Source organism: Rhopilema esculentum, chromosome 12 (genome assembly GCF_057945365.1).
Source record: "Rhopilema esculentum isolate cy_ngs chromosome 12, ASM5794536v1, whole genome shotgun sequence".
Taxonomy (NCBI): domain Eukaryota; kingdom Metazoa; phylum Cnidaria; class Scyphozoa; order Rhizostomeae; family Rhizostomatidae; genus Rhopilema; species Rhopilema esculentum.
The window spans coordinates 3,957,916-3,977,515 of NC_142826.1; the positions used below are offsets into that span (position 1 = coordinate 3,957,916).

The 19,600-nt window shown below is 36.9% G+C and overlaps 2 protein-coding genes across 2 annotated transcripts in view; both read left to right on the forward strand.

Annotated features, from left to right (window-relative positions):
* The window catches only part of LOC135681817 (glycerol-3-phosphate dehydrogenase, mitochondrial), a 20,173-nt gene extending 9,020 nt beyond the window's left edge, over positions 1-11,153 (forward strand). Inside the window, exons 7-15 of the mRNA XM_065196445.2 lie at positions 37-153; positions 2,562-2,760; positions 3,210-3,403; positions 4,064-4,374; positions 6,213-6,362; positions 6,988-7,128; positions 8,204-8,348; positions 10,264-10,403; positions 10,794-11,153. Coding sequence (XP_065052517.2) covers positions 37-153; positions 2,562-2,760; positions 3,210-3,403; positions 4,064-4,374; positions 6,213-6,362; positions 6,988-7,128; positions 8,204-8,348; positions 10,264-10,403; positions 10,794-10,895 — 1,499 coding nt within the window. The 3' untranslated portion in view covers positions 10,896-11,153. The remainder of the gene's footprint in view (positions 1-36; positions 154-2,561; positions 2,761-3,209; positions 3,404-4,063; positions 4,375-6,212; positions 6,363-6,987; positions 7,129-8,203; positions 8,349-10,263; positions 10,404-10,793) is intronic.
* Positions 11,154-12,248: 1,095 nt separating this feature from the next.
* Positions 12,249-18,567, forward strand: LOC135681827 (ficolin-1-A). The gene is made up of 2 exons (XM_065196460.2): positions 12,249-13,058; positions 15,920-18,567. Exons 1-2 carry the CDS (start codon positions 12,764-12,766, stop codon positions 16,564-16,566), a joined length of 942 nt encoding a protein of 313 aa, XP_065052532.2. The 5' UTR covers positions 12,249-12,763; the 3' UTR covers positions 16,567-18,567.
* The last annotated feature ends 1,033 nt before the right edge of the window (positions 18,568-19,600 follow it).

A 19,600-nucleotide genomic window follows, 5' to 3' on the forward strand; every position in this document is an offset into this window, starting at 1 on the left:
TTCAGTTTTGTAAGATTCGACAAATTTGTATCGTAGGTCAACATAATGATTCACGGACAAACTTGGCGCTGGCATTAACCGCTATCCGGAATGGAGCTACATGCCTCAACCATGTAGAGGTGGTACACCTTTTAAAAAAGACAACTAGAACTGGTAATCACATTATAAATTGTTATAATGCAGTAGCATGCTTACAAAGTTGAGGCATCAACCACGTTTATCAAAATTTGAGATACTTTTCTAAAACACGCTCGATTTTGACAGTGTACTCACTCTTTTCCATTGCAAATTGGCAATTTAGACAGCGTCCTGCTGTGTCCATTGTGTTCTTTTTAAAGTGTAGCGATAATTCTGATAAAGGTCCCTGAGGTTATAACCTGTGGATGCGAAAATTTATATTTAAATTCTTAGAGTAGGTGATAATACTTTACACTTAAGTTAAAAGGAATTATTTTATTTTCCTTATTTCTCAGCGAGCGAACCAACCATTAATAATTTTACTTCGGAAATATTTCTGGTAGAAAATTGAGAAAAAGCTCTCGGATAATAATTGTTACCTTTGTGTAAAATTTGTGTGATGGCATAAAAAGTGGAAATTGTCAGAATTAGGGTCCGAAAGAACACGATGAAAAATATATGCCCAGTTGTGGATCGAAATAGGCCAATCAGAAAACAGCAAGCACAAGACCGGTATGATTGACCAATCAGTGCCGCGTGCCTAAAGAAAAATTACCACTGGAGTCCACTGGAGTCCAATCAGAAAACAGCAAGCACAAGACCGGTATGGTTGACCAATCAGTGCCGCGTGCCTAAAGAAAAATTACCACTGGAGTCCAAGAAAGAAAACGAACTCCTTCTGTCTACACGATGGCGGTTTTTTCGTTTGTATGTAGATCAATTCCAAAACTGCTAGATGGAAGGACGACCGGGCTCTGCCAATTATCCGAAACATGTCGTCATTATAGAGTTTTGCACAATCTGGGCTGTCTAAAAGATGTTGACCAATGGCAGAATCACTTGTTTTAACAGTGTTTCTAGACCTACAAGATCGAGGAGGCTGTTCTCTTGAGGGACAGTTTTGCTTTTTATGTTGAAAGGAACATGATGTTTTATCCTATCCCCCAATCTTTGGGTTATGCATCCTACGTAGCCAGGATCACACTGGCACGTGAATTCATAAACAACGGGACTTTTTTGGTTGGTAGGAGCGCAATCCTTTTGAATGGATGGAAGGGCTCTCCTTGTGCTATAAACAATACGAGGATTGACAGCAACGAAACATTTTGTTATGGCTTGCCTAATCTGACTCTCGAATTGCAAGGAAGTGTTACCTTACCAATCCATGGTAGTTTCAAATAACCTGGGCACTTTTGCGGACCAAACTTTTGAACAGCCGAGAAACTTGCGATCTTTTCCTTAGTATAAGATAAAATGACGTCTTCTGGATAGCCAGTTGAGCGTGCAGTTTAGATTTCGAGCGGATCATCAGTGCCCTATGTACTAAAGTTTAGACAAGATTGACTTTGCGTTGTTTTGGGCAAAATGAATTCCAGCGTATGTACTGACCGGTGAAAGTAGGCTTGCTATATACACTGATAAAAAATCCAAGGTTAGACCTTTCGACCAAAGCATTTAAAAATGGCAAGGAATCATTTTCTTTCTTTTCAAACGTAAACTGGAGGGCTGGATGTAGGCTATTAAGGTGTTTTAGAAAAATATCACACTCAGTCTCTGTTTTGAAAATAGTATATGTGTCACCCACTTACCGAAAATAGATACCTGGCTTTTGCTTGTAGTCGAGTAAACGCTCTTCATGAAAGCCAACAAGAATATTGGCCAAGGCAGGTCCCAGAAGGCTACCCATAGCGACACCATCCTTTTGTTGGTACATTTCATTGTTAAAGCTGAATTCAACTGAACGTGTTGCAGTTTCCATCAGTTCAATGAATACTTCCTCTGGGAATGGTGGGCTATTAAGCTCGCTCCGGTACAAAGCGTCGGCACATATTTTGATGGTCTCATTCAAAGGGACATTTGTGAAAAGACTACTAATATCGAAAGAACATATGAAAGATGTTTCGTTTTCGATGTTCAAGTTTTGCATGAACTCAGCGAACTTAAAGGAATCCTTGATGCAATGTTTTGAATACTTTTTATGAACAGGGTCCAAAACTTCAAAAAGCCACTTAGCCAGTTCATATTGTGCTAGACAAGATAGGTCTAAGTAGGACGTTCGGCTTGTGTATTTTAAAGAGGCCATACATTTATGGTCGTTGAGAGCCCGTGGGTCTTATCCTATCATAAATTTCTGTAGCCAACACTTTTTAGTTGACCTGTTCCTACAAACGTTTTTGGAGTTTCCGCTCTAGTTTGGCCATTTTGTCCTATGTTTCGACATCATCCAATTTAGCAAATGTTTCTTTGTCGTGGAGAATTACCTTATTCTGACGTTATATGCTCTGAGGAGTGTCAGAGGAAAAAGCTTTTAACCAATATGTTGTAAAATGTTTGTTTTTTTCAAAGCCACATTCACTTTTATGAACTTTCTTGTCTTTTTGAAGATAATGAAGAAAAAGAAGTTGTATGTGGTGCTAGAGTTCGTAATACCGAGACAGGAGAAGAGTGGGATGTCCATGCGAAGTCTGTTATTAACGCTACTGGTCCCTTCACTGATAGTGTGAGAAAAATGGCCAAAAACAGTACTGCAAAAATATGTCAGACAAGTGCCGGGGTCCATATTATTTTGCCTGAGTACTACAGGTATTAGTGCTTTCCTTTATACATTGAATGGCTTTTGTTTTGAAAGGAAATCTCCCACATTTGGTGGCGTCGGGTATACACACGTTTTGTTATTTGCTGCCACCAGGCTCCTCGCGTCTAAGCACCAATTTATCCAACCCAACGCTATAAAATTAACAGTAACTTTGCTGACACTGTTGCTAGTACTTATCCAATGGTTGCTTTTGCTCTATGTGACCAAGAAGAGTATATCATATTGTGTACTCATTGTATTATGTTGAAAGTGCAGTAATTGATTTTTTTATATTGCATTATATCGTGATACTAATGTTATTTTATTATTTACTGTTGAGTTTAATCAAATCTCAAAGTTTTAGTGTCAACAAGTAATCTTTTATCTTTAAGTTTCAATGTTAACAACCAGTTGCTGTTGTTCTCTTCTTTAAAGTGCCTTTTTCTCCATTTTAAAGCCCAAAAAACATGGGACTTCTTGATCCAGCAACAAGTGACGGCAGAGTAATTTTCTTTCTCCCTTGGGAAGGAAGGACAATCGCTGGTACCACGGATTCTCCTTGTGAGGCCACCTTTTCACCAATCCCGCGGGAAAGCGAAGTTAATTTCATACTAGACGAAGTCAAACACTATTTCAATGCCGATGTAGAAGGTACTTTTTAGATAGATAATTTTGGATGTCGTTTTGTCCTGCTTAGCTTACGCAGGCTTGGTACTTTTTGTCCATTATATGCAGATTATCTTAGTTGTTGATGTTCTACGATTCTTCCACCGACTAACAACTCTAAAGCTATTTTTTCTAAATTCGATGACTCATTCTTACAACTAGCTCGAAACTAGCTCTTCTCCCATGGCCTCACGAGTGTAAAAATCATTTGCTTTCAATTTTGGCCAGCTAATTCCCTTTTGCTATCAAACGAAAGGCTATATTTATACCCGGTGGTAGAGTTCATTGTAGTATACTCTCCAAAAATTCATCCTTTCACTTACAACAATTTACGATACAGTTTTTGATTTGTATTACTTCATTTTATTTGCTATCCTGGGAACAGAGAGACTAAACAGGATTCTTTAAATGCTCTTGCACAATCGGCAAAATTGGCCTAATGAGTTCACCAAATACATTCCATTTCTCCTCGTGCAAAAATGGCTACCGCAAAGCATGCCGGTTGTGCAAGAGCCTTTAACCGCCCAATTTTTGCTATTGTTTTTCAAAGTCGAGTCAAGTAATGAAATTTTTATTTTTAATATGAATTTCCTGTACCTAATTTAACAATCACTGATTTCAATCGTTATCAATTTCCATTTGCAGTCAGACGGGAGGATGTACTGGCCGCATGGAGTGGAATTCGTCCTCTCGTAGTGGACCCGTCATCAAAGGACACGAAATCGATTTCAAGAAACCATGTCATTGAGGTATCTGAAAACAACCTCATTACCATAGCCGGTGGAAAATGGACAACATACCGTGCAATGGCATCTGATGCAGTCGATGCAGCTATCAAGGCATCAAATTTATCGGCAGGTGACAGCAAGACTACTGGCCTTGTGCTTGAAGGCGGGGAAGGATGGTCTCCAACTTACTTTATTCGTTTGGTGCAGGATTTCGGACTAGAGCCTGAGGTTTGTATATGAAGGTTTCATCTGATTAAGTGGCCAATGTATAAGTAAATTAACGAAGAAAGGCTGGGTGATAAACATGGCATCATGATCTGTAAACTTTAAAGAATTCTGGGTATCAAGTTTCAGGTTCTCCTGTGCCTTATTAATCAATTTTGCGATTTTTGCACCAAATCCATTCTGACCAAATTAAGCGTTGATACAGAGGCCTTGTGTTGGTATCAACATTGATCATATTGTTTAATGAATAAAACCTGACGAATTATTGCACCATTCTCTGGACATCAGGCTGAGAATTGCCTGTCCCTCTATTGATCGCATCTTTGTGCAGTAATAAGTGGTGCTTCTGCTTGTGGCATTACATGCCCATAATGACAGTTGTTCCTTATTAAAGCAACTTTTTTATTTGCTTTAGAAGCTCGAAATCATATGCTGTTAAATGTTTTTATTCAAATTATCCAAACATTAGGCAGTAGTAGAACTGAAATATTTTTAAACCTTTTATATTCTGTATCTTGATGAGCTGCAAATTATCTTTAGCTGGCAAAGAAAACTTATTTGATATCAAAGAATTTGATGACTAATACCTATTTCTTATCCTTTATTTCATATTCTAATCATTTTTATTGAATTTGTTCTCACTGAAGCCAAGATTTCCCTTATTTTGAAGAGGACCTTTAGCCAGTCTCTGTTTTTGTTTAGTGTTCGAAAATCATATTCGAAAATCTGAATATGGAATTTTTTGTTAAAAAGTGGCATTTCAATTTGGGAATTAATTTTCGTTAAAACAAGGCTTAATCCTCAAGTATATATAATTTATTTAAGTTTACTTTTCTACCATTTTCAATTTGCCCTTTCAAATGAAACTTATGATCATCGTTATTCGCCGTGATCCTCATATTGAAATTTTCATTGAATTATATAAAATGTATTCAGTTGTGCTTTCCAGCAAGCATTGGTTTCGGGATTTTTGATGACCATAAAGTGAGGGTCGGATGTAGAAATGTTTTTCTTTTTTAATTAGAGTTTGTTCAAAATAAGATTTCATGATTATCGGGAATATAAAAAGCCTCAAACCTGCACTTGTTAAGCCAAACACATGATTGTTTAAAATGGTCGGCTTATTTCGTGCATGGTTGTTTGAATCATATGCTCTTCGATTGATTCGCTACTGTTTTAATTGTGTTTGTTAGCAATGTTGTTGCTGTTGATTTGCATATACTTTATGTTCACTCTCGTTCCTTCTTGTGGCGCAGTATGCTGTTGTGTAAATGATAACACCTGTTGACTCTAATGATGATGACGATGATAAATGATGTCGGTTATGTTAAGATGCATATGACGTAATAAGAATTGGAAATAGATTATGTCGCAAAACGACATCGCTAATGCCTGAGTTTTTCCCTTTTACTATAACCCTTGACTATCTGGTTTTAAAGTCTTACCTTGTTGATTTGTGAGCTACTGGCCCTGTCAAAGTATTAAAACATAAGCAGCATTTTGCCAGGCCGTTTTCAGTTCTACATTTTCCCCTTTGAACAATATTTACAACTAGCTGGCGTATGATTCTAGGAAGCATGTTTTTCACGCCAGTTTATGATATTTATTTCAACTATCAAAATAATTCTGTTGGGAAGTGGTAGTATTTGAACAATGTAGTATTTGATGTATGAGTAATTGTAAAACACTAGAAGCATCAAAGAATAAGAGGACTTTGACTGAGAAAAAACATGAACAAAATTATGTACATGAGAAACATGAGCAAGTTATTCAGTGCTCCACGTAGTTTTGATAGGATTTGTGCTTCTTTGGTCTTATCGTTATCCCAATGTTCCAAACAGGTTGCTAAACATATCGCAAGGTCGTACGGGAACAAGGCTCCACAAGTGGCAAAGTTGGCTGCATTGACAGGAAACCGGTGGCCTGTCGTTGGCAAGCGATTGGTAGTTGACTTTCCTTACATTGAGGCAGAGATTCGATATGGCGTACAGGTGTGTGCATTGCAAGTTGCTCTGTTTCTTATATTTGTCCCTATATTCGCACATTAAGTCATTCAAATTTGAATAACGTCTTGCAGAGGTGCTGGGTGTCGTAGTATGTCTAAGGCTGGCCCCATATAAGGGGTATCATATTTCCTCTCAAACGAGCCCGCTATCGAAAAAGCGCCTCTCTCTGAAAAGCGTCCCCTCAAAGCCGTCAAAATTTTTAAAATCACCCTTTAAAAGAGCGCTTTTAAGAAGAAATATGGTACTTTTTTGTTAATCCCTTCGTTTTTTGTATGGTTTAATTATGGCTCATGAAATAAAAGTCACCGCTTTTGAAAGTCAATAAGCTGATGGTTCGCGTAGATAAGCGATAAGCAGAAATTATGAGACTAGGGTTCAATCATGTGATGAAAAGGAAAATGTTTGATAGAAACTTTGTTTTTATCATATTAAGTTTTAATACGAGTTTTAATTTGTTGCAACAAATGAATGCCCGGTATAATTCAAAGTTAATGCTCACGTTGTCGAGATTATAGAGTAAGTGCTAATAATCAGTATTGAATTAAGATAACTGGCAGCTTGGTATTCCTTGACTATGTTTTTTATCCTTCTGATTTGTCTTGCATCGTAGGAATATGCTTTGAATGTTGTGGACATGATCGGAAGAAGACTGAGAATAGCATTTCTTGATGTTCAGGCTGCAGATGAAATCCTGCCAAGAGTTATCGAGATAATGGGAGAGGAGTTGGGTTGGGATGAAAGTAAGCGTAAGGTATCCGACATTTACATCTATACCATCATCAAAGCTAAAACCCCATTTTTTGATACAGTTAAAAATGGACGTTGCTAGCTATCTTTGCTCTACCTGTAACGTCATGTCTATTTTCAGCAAATCTGCTACAATCTTGCGCGTTATTGTTTTCGTGATAGTCTGTAGCTTCACCCGTGCCGATCATAATCATGGGTTGTTTCCTACTCTGATCAAATGATACGGCCCACGATTAATCGTCTTTAGCGAAGTTCATGCGCAAACAGCTGTCAGGGTTGGCTACATGCCAGATTAATCAAGTGATTATTTCGGATACTTCCCAAAGATTTTTTATAGACAAGCCTGGTAGCTTTACTTGAACAGGTTTCCGATTGATCGAACTGACTCAGTATGAATCTAATTTTATCTGCCCTATTTTCTTGTATTCAAAGTTAGGTTGCCAAATGTGAGAAATAATGTCATCCCTTTAAAGGATATTGATATTTAAGTTCACATTTAAGCTGCAAAATCAATATCTATGGATAAGCAAATTAATATTTAGAAGACTTTCACAGACTTAAATGGTGAATCGAAACCGATATCCTGCTAATTTAGGAATGATATTTTTAAAAATGTTTGTAATGACCGTCTGACCATCTGACGAACTCTCGCAGGATCGTTTCACGCCTTATTTTTATCTCACAAGACGCATCACTAAACGGAATACCTACAGCCCCCCTCACCTGGGTCGCGACCGCACACTCCGCTCCCTCCTCCTCCAACGCTAACAGTTGAACCTTAATAAGTCTTCTAATACTATCTTTGTCCCTTAGTTTTCCATACAATTAATGTACGAAAATATCTGCAAACTGTCTTTTAGGATTATCGGTCCTCGGGTCCTTGTAGATACCCATTCTAAGTTGGATTACAGCAGCAGCTTTATCCCCACTCTTTGATAAGATGCTAATAATTTGCAACTGCTCACTATTCCGTTTGGTCCATTTCCACAGTCATTTTCAAGAGATCGTTCTTAATTTATTGCGTATTACCAAGTACGATTCTTGTGAAAAAGCCAGTTTTATTTTCCCGTACATTTTAGCATGAGCTGAATACAGGTCGGGCATTTCTTGACACGATGGGGTACAAGACACGGATAAGTTTGCGAGATGTCCCTGTAGCTTTGAATTCAGATGACATAAGCAAATATCAACAAGTTTTCCAAGGACTTGACACTGACAAAACAGGTATGTTTCAGTTTCTCGCTTACTCTAGCGAAGAGCCGTATGCTGGGAGAACTAGAAGCTAACTAAACTTTTTTTTGTTTTTTCAAATCAAATTCATTTATAATCGATTTCTCCTCGTCGTTTTGATCGTTTTTGCCTATTGCCTAGTATCAAATTTTTCATCACAAAATAGATAGATTGCGACGGAGCCACAAATGACCCTATTGTGAGTTTTTGTTGGATGCAAATCATGCTACATGTTCTTAACACAATAGACTATTCTTAGATCGATTCGGCTTACTTGTGATATACAAACAAACCCTGGTCCAGATACCCTTGACTTTTGCAGCTGTATTTTAAACAGTATTACTGCATATGATTACCGACGAGTTTTCCCTTTTAGAAGCATACAACTTTGTTTATATCACTTTGTTGGCATCACTGAAACCCACTTTGATGATTTTATCGATGGCACTGTACCGTTTTTAATTTGCATATTTCGCTATGTAGCACCAAACCTATAATAAAGAATCAATTATATGTATAATTATAACAGGATCTTGGAGAGGGACGTCTCGAGATCAGTTGTGCTTTGATCTTGGATAGGAATTTTTGAGCCTCCGATGATGGGATAACCATATTTTGCAAGATTCTAAACAATCTAACCCCAATCCAACGTAAGATATCCAATACCCCAACTACAACTGTTCTTTGCAAACCTGATGCCATCGGTCAAAGTCTAGCAAGGACGCAAAAATATCAATCTACCATTTATCTTCACTGTTTGGCAGAATAGGATAAACTAGATCCTGAAGTAAGATTATTGCTGCCTGATGATGTCTTTGAAACAAAGCTGCTATCTGTGCTTCGCACCCCCTACCCTGAAAATCCGTATTTGGGATTCATGGTCCGAATGGCCTATGTTATCTTACACAACTCAGAGCTGGCCTCAGCTAGCCTGCGTGCAGACTCTGTTGACAAAATTTCAGCAAGCTTAATTTACACAAGTTTCAATACAACTTCAGTGATACAATGTGCCCAACCAGCGTGCCCGGCCACGTTGCCTAACCAATGATGGGGTTGAGGATACGGATCACCTCTAGTTGACCTCCTCGCTGGTTTTTACACTCTATGGTGACCTTATGGAGATCTTTCAAATAAAGACTTGTCGTAAACCTTATTGTATGTTGTCACAATTTCTCCAAACGAAATTGTTAGACGCAGTGACTTAACGCAGGGCACCTTAGTGCGATATTCAAGGCCCCTGAATTCTACCAAAAGGGCCCTCACATTTTTTTATATGCATGTTTAATAGATTTCCCTAAAGTTCACTCTATTTTCAAAAAGTTTTCAGTTCTTGAACTAAACTTCTATAACTCAGCTTTTCCTACTTAACGAGAAAGAATCACCATTTTTACATCTACGATAGTGCTTTACATGCTAAAATGCGTTGAATTGGACTTTCTTACAGTCCGCAAATAGGGGGCCAGTCTCAGTTTTAGAGCCCCAGATGCCTCCGTTACACAACTTATTAGACGCTTCCTTGAGTAAGCGATATGTTCTATTTGCAATATTGGGCGCTTTCGGTAAAGTGCCGTGCCCAACTCACATTATGAAGCAACCAATGTTATTTGCTTTTCTAATCGCTTATTTTCTTTTTGTTATCTTTTCTCATTGTAAATTTCAACTTTTTTCTTATGATGCGGTATATTGCACGTAATCTTTTAAAGTCCTTTTGTACCCAGCGTTTATAGTGAAATTGTATTGTAAATTTTATTGAATGTAAATGTACTTTTAAATCTTTTCAGACGAAAATTTTCAATATCTTCTCAAAATGTTTGCTTTTTCAAAGTTATTTCTAAATGTTTTCCGTCAAAAAGTATTATCGTCTGGCCGGGCCAATTTTCGTTGTGATTAAACCTGCTTTGCTCCATAGGGCACATTTCTTTGGCATCCGTAAAATCTGCGTTGGAAAGGGCTAAAGAACTGGCTTTCGCTAAGGATCATTTCGAAAAACTAGTTAACAAAGTTGAATTAGATTCAATGTCAAAAATAAACCAGGAAGAATTCTTGAAGGTAGGTGTTTGTTTTTATTGTGAACCGTGTCAGTAGTGGTGTTAAAGTTAACACTTTAAAAGGGTACACAGAATGCAAGCCATCGCAAATTCGCTAAAACGTTTCTCCAACAGACAGGTACCAGACTAAACGTTTATTCTTTGGATGCATAATTGATTTCAGTGTTTCCAGCGAGTTTTTTTGATATTGTTTGTCAAATAGGTATCCAAGGGAATGAGATAAAAACATACTTCGATATTACATAAACAAGTTTATCTACTGGCCACTTGCTAGAGCAAAATTCTAATGGAATTATTTTGAGTCCTATTATTTATTAGATTGCCATCATCTGAGATTTTTTTAATTTCCTTCTTTTCTGATTCTGAGGCATCATGATCTTATTCATTGCAGCTTGTTGGTATTCTGAGTTCAGCTTCCCTGGATAGTCTCGGCAAGTTGGTCAAGAATGAAAATGAAAGGACAAGTGCAAATATTTTACCCACGAACAGCTAATGGTGGGACTAGCTAAAAATAATGCGATTGTATTTTTCGTTTTTAATGTTTTCTTTTGTTTATTCGTAAGATGGCTAACAAAATAATAAACAAAACAAACTAGTTTTTACTGAAAATCCATTTGTTTTACTTGAGTATGAAGCAAAACACCAGGTCCTTCAAATATGTTTTTTTGTAATAATATTATTCATTCTGTATCCATTATCTTTATTCACTCTATAGCCACGGCAGCGGGAAATTTTTCTCAAGAATCTTAGTCTTATAAAAAAGAATAAGCAGGTGGGAGAAATTCAAAGATTTTATGAAAATAACATGTTGTTTTTGGAATGTACAGACCAAAATTTATGCAGATCTGTACAGATGATAGCGAAATTTGATTAAAATGGTGGTATCACTCAAACTTTATGCCGCACTTGAGAGAAGACTTACCCATCAGACATGCAAATTGTGGGCTATCGAACGCGATTCAAGCAATTTCGCTTTAATCAAACCCATGCGTACTGCGTTAGTTAACCGCCCTATATTCGATCGAAGTTGCGACTTAATTAACGTCTTATTTAAGGGGTTTGATTTGAGCTCGATATTGTTTATCTTTTTATTTTGATAGCTTGGATAGTAAGTTTTCTGACGCCGTAGGAAGTGCAAGTTCTATTTCATTCATTAAATATCTCCATTTTCGCCAGACGCTGACTTCCTCTTCAAAATAAACATTTTCATCTTTTTGCTTATCTTCTGCTTCATGCTGTGCTGAGATAGCTTGGGAGTCATCAGTGTAGTCTTCTATGATTGGATAGGTTACCTCCTAGACCCTTACTAGCTTATATTGCTAATTTTACAATTTTAACCCCTGCTATTTCTTCTTTTTTCTATTCTATCAATGAAATCCTACTGTAACCCTTAGGAGAAGCATATTTACGTATATTAAGCATATTAAAGTAGTACCGCCATTTGCATTTATTTGTGATTGCTGAATGCTTTAGAAAATTATTTAAATCAATTGAATCTTGCGAGTTAAGGTGGCTTGGTTGTAATAGCAAGACGCTATTTTTAATACATTTTATGTTAAATCTACTGTTTATCATACAAAAATATTGTTTGTATTATCGTATCATTTTGAAATTCTCCCTCTCTATTTGGTTTCTCCGGCGGACATCTATAAATTTTTATCTTTTTTAAACACTTTATAATAGCGAAAGTAAGACAAATATTAAATTGTGCTGGAATTTTCTAAGTGAAGTTTGTTTCAGCTTTGTGAATCCGCTCAGCTCGTTTCATTTGGCGTTTCTTTTACGTCTAAGATCAATTGTAATTCATATATTGGGCATACCAGAAGTGTTTTTTTTTTGTGAAAAATGCAAGAAACAATTTTATTGAATATAACAAATCGGGATTTTGTTAGCATATCGACAGTACCATTTTCTTATAGCATTCGCTACAGAAAGCATGTAGCGCAAATTTGCTTGTTATTAAGTATATCTTGTCACAAACTATGTCAAAGCGCTTCTGTTAATTTATGCAGTTTTAGGAGGTTACAACACTCCAAATCATAATTTATTTCAAAAGTGTGACGTCATAATATTTAATTTTTGAATTTTTACTTTTTACAACATAATCTGAAACTTGTTTAATCTATTACAAAAAGGGCTGAGATCTTTCTGGTAAAAACTAAAATGTAGGAAGATATGGTGCAAAAAAGAATGATAGGTTCGTGGAAAATCGACCCGAGGCAAAACTCTCTGGAATCGAGATGCTGCATAATATGCACATAAATTATTCATGTATAATTTGAATTGTGAGCAACGTTTTGAAGGAAACTGCTCTATCAAGGACAGCACTACAAGGACGATTGCATCTGCATCTGAGAAAAAATGAGGTTACATATTGTAGACATATTCTGGTTTCAGGCTTATTTTCTGCTTGTCAAAAGTAACTTTGCCACCATCGGCAATTTCTTCCAGCAAACGAAGAATGGAGATGAAGTCAACCTGAAAGTGGGAGAAGCTTTTATAAAACCAGAATTTTTTCACTGTGACCGGGCAAGTTCTTGTTCTCGTGTTCTAAAAAGTCAGGGTACAGGACATTACCAAACAAATACAGAAATGACTCCCCTGGAAGAAGATGAAAGTGTCATTGCTGCATGGAAGAAAGTCAAACAACTCACAGGTGAGTGCTTTGTTCTGCTGAGCTTTGGACAATCGTTTAAGCTCTCGAATAATAGACAAATCAATTATTTGCTGTTGGTGTATTTTATGATGCAGACTTTTTGCATAACAGTAGAATATTTAGGCTACAAGTAATGGTTGTAAGACTTTTGACTTTGAGAATACAATCTAAACCATTTCAGGGAGCATTGGGTTGATTTTAAGCATTTTAGAGTTGTATTGACATGAAATTGTCCCAAACAGGCGTTTTCGTTTTTTCAGCAATCAAGTACGGTGAATCAAAAATGTACAATAGCATTATATGACAATATTTTCAAATTACACAGTATCTCTTGGAAACTTTGACGGCATGAGAAAAGCTAGTCTGACTTTAATAAAAAGGTTGCTATGCAACCTGGAGAGTTTTGGTAGAAATACAATTTCTTGGAGAAGTTTAAAACATTGAACGAAAATTGAAATATATTTCAAATACAGGTGTATTATCTAAAAAATTGATAATCGCGAAATTAGGTTTTCTACTACATTTACTATTTGTTTTATATCTTTTGTCGTCTTGCAACTTGTTATGATCGTTTTTAAACGATGAACTGTTATGATACACTAGCAAAGCACTTTTCAGACTACCTATGAACGACCTGGCTTTTCTTGGTTAGCAAGTACAATTATATTCTAACATCATTGTATTCTAGCATCTAGCATAAATGAATAAACCAAGGAACCAGAAAATAGTTCGCTATATCAGGAGTTCGCTAAACCGGGAGAAAACGTTTCTTGGTCCTTTCGCAGTTGTTCACGCCTAAAGAACCTGCGGTGGGCTTGTTTAGGCATCTCCAACTTCTGTGCACATTTCTATGCACACTTCAAATATTACTGATGGTCAGTCATCGAAAATGAAAATTTTTATGTTCCTCTTATAATTTGGGTCTAGACATTGGCAATGCTGGTATCACTTCACTTCTAGTTGGCGGCTGAATGACGTCTTCGATTACTTCACATTATATTTGTTCATCCCGTGCTACTGAGTCTATCAGCCAGGGCTTGAAATGTATCATCAGCATGTTTTACCGATGAAAATAATGATTTCCCCCAAGAGAAAGTAATCAATAAACATAAAAGATAAATGAATGAAAATAACAAAGGAAAAATTATGAAAAGTTCGTTATATCGAGGGTAATTATGATGAAGGGACCCAAAATTTGGTTAGTAACATCGAGAGTTCATATATTCGGGGTTTGTTATACCGAGAGAATTTGTAAGAAGTTGGTTAGGCAGAATCCAAGGAACCAGACATTTAGTTCGTTATATCGTGAAGCTGGTTATAACCGGGGTTTGTGATATCGGGATTCCACTCTTCTTATTCTTTGTTTTTAGCTTTAGAAATAGCTTGTTTGCCGGCCCCCTGGAACTTTGTAGCTACAATCACTGCCAAAAGTCTTGGAACACTAACGTAGGTTTTCAAAGGCAAACTCAGCCATCCCCCTCTCCCCCTAGGAACAATGCTGATTTACTATAGAAAAAAGAAAGGGGTTATGGAGTACGCTTTTTCTTGTGGATTGTTTGATATTTTTCTATACTTTCAACATTGTTTTGGGGGAAAAGGGGGGGCGGCGGAAGTGGTAGTATTCAAGAAAACAAATGAAAAATAGAAAAGCACAGCGCAAAGTGTTAGGTGTTCCAAGTAATTTTGGTAGTGATTGTACTTTCACCCTTGATATGCTCCCCAGTTCATTATAATGGTGGCATCAAGAGAAATAAAAGTAAATGGATATTAATTGCTTTCTAACACCAGTAGACGTGACAAATTCTCAGACCAGATCTGAAATTTTAAAAAGCTCTAATTTATAATACAACCATGCCAAAGGGGACAAAAGCATGCAAATATTAGATATCCTCCACAGGGGCATTGTTTAGCTGTGGGTAAGGTTCCTGTGGATAGATTTGTAAATGATGTCGGAGCGTACATCAACACTGAATTTAACTCTGATAACATTCTATCTGCTTTAGCAAAATTTTTATTATCCTGTGTTTTCATCCTTTTATTTTATGAAAATTATTGTAAGATTTTTATATCCTAAGAGTTTTTATAAGAAAAGAAGGCGTAATATTACAAATTTATTCGAAATATGATAAAAATATATCAAAAAGGAACTAAACCCCTGAGTTTAGCAGTGGTAATCATGTTTGCAGCACTCTGGTTGTTTAATGGAATCATGAGTCTAATGCAGACTGAAAAGTATGGTCTTTTCCCCGCGCGTTCCCCGCGCAATAATTTTTATCCTTCATTCCGCCCGTGCATTATTGAGAATCTGCCGTAAATTCCACGCACAATATTTGTTTATCTGGTCATGTTCCTCGCGAATATTCCACCATTCAAAATTCTGATTTCTGATAACAAGAAAAAACTAAGAATACAAGGTCTCTTCAAATTCCGCGCACGATTTCGCGGGAAACATTTATTATTCGCAAATTTCAAAATTATTGTTCTGGCATTCCCCGAGCAGAAAAATACCATACAGTTTGGAGCGTAATTTGTAAAATCCGCTGGTGTCCTTAAGATCATTTGTAGAATCAAAGGCAACAATGAGCCGTTCTGTAGTTTAAATTCCCTTCAGATTTTGCAAATCTTTAAGGAAATCTACGATGTAGAGCAAAGTCAAAGGATCAATGTGAAGGATTGTTCGCGTAGATTTCTGAAATTATTTAGCTTTAAAAACTCTTTCGATTCTTTTCTGACACTGTTCGTTGTGATGCCCCGAGTGCGTCTAGTGTGAAAAAAACTAGTTCTTTTCATACAATTCCAAGCACGACCTCGCTCCTCTACTTTCTCTTATTGGAATTTCATTCCATTTGCTCATCCCATAGATTGCAAGGACCTCTACGACAGCGGGGAAAGAGACAGTGGCATCTACGATATAATCAGACCGAACTCAAACAATCAAGTTATGAATGTTTACTGTGACATGAAAACAGACGGCGGAGGTTGGACTGTGATACAACGCCGTATTGATGGCTCAACCGATTTTCAACGTGGCTGGTCTGATTATAAAGATGGATTTGGCGATGTTGGGAAGAATATGTGGATTGGGTTAGAGAATATGCACTATCTTGCTAGTCCTAATGCCAGTACCACCCTACGAATAGATCTGAAGCACCGACTTAAAGGCGATGAGCTTTTCTTCGCAACATATCGTAGCTTCCAAATTAGCGATGACAGTGATCGATACCGTATCAGTGTTTCTGGATATTCTGGAACGGCTGGTGATGCTTTTAACATGCTTCCATCTTATATGACAAATAACAACATGGTATTCACTACCAAAGATAGTGACAACGATAACTGTGCCAACTCTTTCAAAGGTGGCTGGTGGTATAACAGATGTCATAACTGCCAGCTTAATGGGTTATTTCCAAGTAAGGTTTCATCAGATCCTAGTTACATGTCATGGAGAACAATTGATAATTACCATGGCAACATCTATTTTTCTGAAATGAAGATCAGACGTAAATAGAAACTATCGACAGAAGATTGCCTAGAGACCCCGTTTAAACGAGACCTGGACCATATCGGATCCACAAGTATCCGGAAACTTTTGGATCCGATCCCTGAAGTGGCAATGCGTTTACACGGGATCCGATCCAGATCCATTTGCGTTTACACGGGAACGGATCCAGATGAATTCGACAGGTTACACGCATGCGCTTTTCGAATATTGGCGCGCATATGACGTTTTCAGAACTTTGTGCGTGATCAAAACACAGTTCAACCTGAACATGAAGGGAGGTAACGCTAAAAGGGGCAAATTTGTGTGGACTGAAGAAGAAACTGAGCAACTTTTAAAAGTAGTATTGTACTACAAACTGCAAAGCTTGCAGGTGGACAGGATTGGGAAAATATGAGAACAAAGTACGACGACATATCGTCAAAGTTTCGTAATAATTCTTCAACACAGTAGTCTGTCAACTTGATGATCGGTTTTCTGGCGCCAAAAAGCCACGGATTACATATTAAAACTACCTTGAATTGAAAAATATTCTGTCTCACTCTCGCCAGTTAACGTAGACGGATCAGATCTGGACCAGATCCACCCAGACCCAGATTACACAGGGTCCGGTCCAGATCGGATCCATACGGGATCACCTCTGAAAGCAATCCCAAAATTGTTCGAATAGCGGATCCAAAAGTATCCGGATCCACCAGTTCTCGTGTAAACGCAGGGCCTATCCGTACTCTTTTGGATCTGATCCAGATTGGATCCACTCTCGTGTAAACGGGATCAGAGAGAAGCTGGGCGTGCTATTCTGCCACTGCACCAAATACTTCACGCGGGTCTCTAATCAATTGAAAAAAGCCATTAAGTCAAGCCTCTAAATACTGATTTAGGGTTTTCAGATACATTGGAATCAAAGTTCACTTAGGGCATGTTGAATATTGACAGGAACTGGTGTTTTTTGATGACATCACAATGAATAATTGTCGTTGACTTTCTTTTTCTTGTACATCTAGCTAAGTCCAATAAAATATAACCGTGTGGATAGAGGGTAACGCGACATTTCGACTAATGTATAAAATTTTTGATGTATTTAAAATTTTCATTGATGACGTCATCGGATGACACAATTTTTCAGGGATAAATCTAGCAGAACAGCTGTAATCAAAATATCATTAATCGAAGCTTGAACTTGAATCCATTTAAAATCAGTTGTTACGCTCTTTTGCTCAGTATGATATTTAGCTTGGCTAGATATAGTATTCGACCCTGTCTCTATTCTCATGTTTTGTAATGATAAGCAGACTTGTCCTAATCTAGGCTCGATTCGTTTAAGAAAAAACTTTCCCAGCATCGTTGTTGATAGAAGATGTCTTTTCCTCAGAATACTCTACATTGGCACCAAGTTATCAGGAAATTGTTCTACATGCTAGGCGAAATTTATTCATATAATATTTTTCTAAGCAATTTTCAAAACTAGTTGTCATTCTCTTAACTATTATCATTTGTTCAATCATGATTATGGCTTTCAGGAAACCGATGATGTCGTTTTTGTGAAATAGTTTTTGGTTTGCAAAGTAGAGCAGTTCGGTAGATCTTTTATAAAGAAAATAAGACAAAGATTTAGCAATTGTTGTACTTTCTAAGTAATGTATGTTTTAGATTCGTGTATCTTCTCAGCTCGATGCATCGACTCTTCAATATATGTCTGTATCTTTCCGATTAAATAGTCATTATTTAATTGGCTCAATTCCTATTCATTTGTTGGGTCTTATCTTTTCTTTTCTTTTCTTAAATTTTAGTATTGAATTCATGTTTATTAACTGTTCCTGATCTTTTACACATCACTGGGGGCATATGGCCCGAAAGCTCTTTCAGAGCTCTTTCCATATGTTCTTCAGCAATATTCTGGTAAATTGATGTATTGTTTTTCTCGTTTGTATAATTGTCTAATGTAACTTTTAAACATCAAAATTTTATTTTGATTCTGTATTTAGCTGATTATTGTTGAAAATATACATGGATTGAAAAAATTGAATCATCAATTTTGTTGCTTGTTGTGAATAGATAAAGGCAATTGTCTCTCCACTGCGATTAGAAATGTTAAGACCCGTCGTTTGGCTACCATATCAATTATAACACTTTTCAACTTTCGCCACATAGGCATGTGGCCCAATTGTAACATGCTGCTGGGTATTCAGTATATGATTTCACTTATAATTCAAACAAAAATTATAGTTCATATGCTATATTTCAAGCGGTGTCAGGAGGTTTAAACACCCAAGGCCCAACATGTGTCGTCATAATAATCTGTTTTGAAATTTTGACTTTTGACAAAATATAACATCTCGAACAAAATACCTATGAAAGTCCAAAATCAGTTATATCTATCATTAACAAAGACTGTGTTAATTCATTCTTGTTTGTTTTGGTCGTTTTCATGGATTTTAGAACCATGACCAAATTACATACAGCAATTTCGTAGTTAGTATTTAAGACGTTTTCTACTTCCAAAGTTATTTCATAATCCCAGGATAATAACTGATGATGTCATTACTTTGGATATCTGTTCGTATTTTAACAAATCCCACTTCATAAAAAGAAGGCGAACTCAAGCTACGTTTGTAGATAGACAACCAGTCTTCATGAAACTGCCCTTGTGTTTACCTTAGAGAAAACTGACTGCGATATTACTGCTGGAAAAAACTTTATGACCGTGCCTGGAAAAAAGTTCTGGAAACATAATACCTGAAAAAATGATATATTCAAACGGCATACCTTTGCCCGAAAAAGGGAACAAAAGACAAAATACTGTCCCAGAATTTTTGTCCGAAGATGCGACCCTGTTTAGCCTGAAGATCAGAGAGACAGCAGGCACATTCTAGGCTATTCGGTGAACTAAGTAAATAACCGGGGCAATATTTTGATATTTTCTTGAGAATTGGATGACTCTGAGATTCATCTTTCTCTCAGATTTTCTCTCAGATCAATATCTCAGTATTCTAAATATGCACCAAAAAGAGTGCACGATCTTGTGCAAATAATCCGAGGCAAA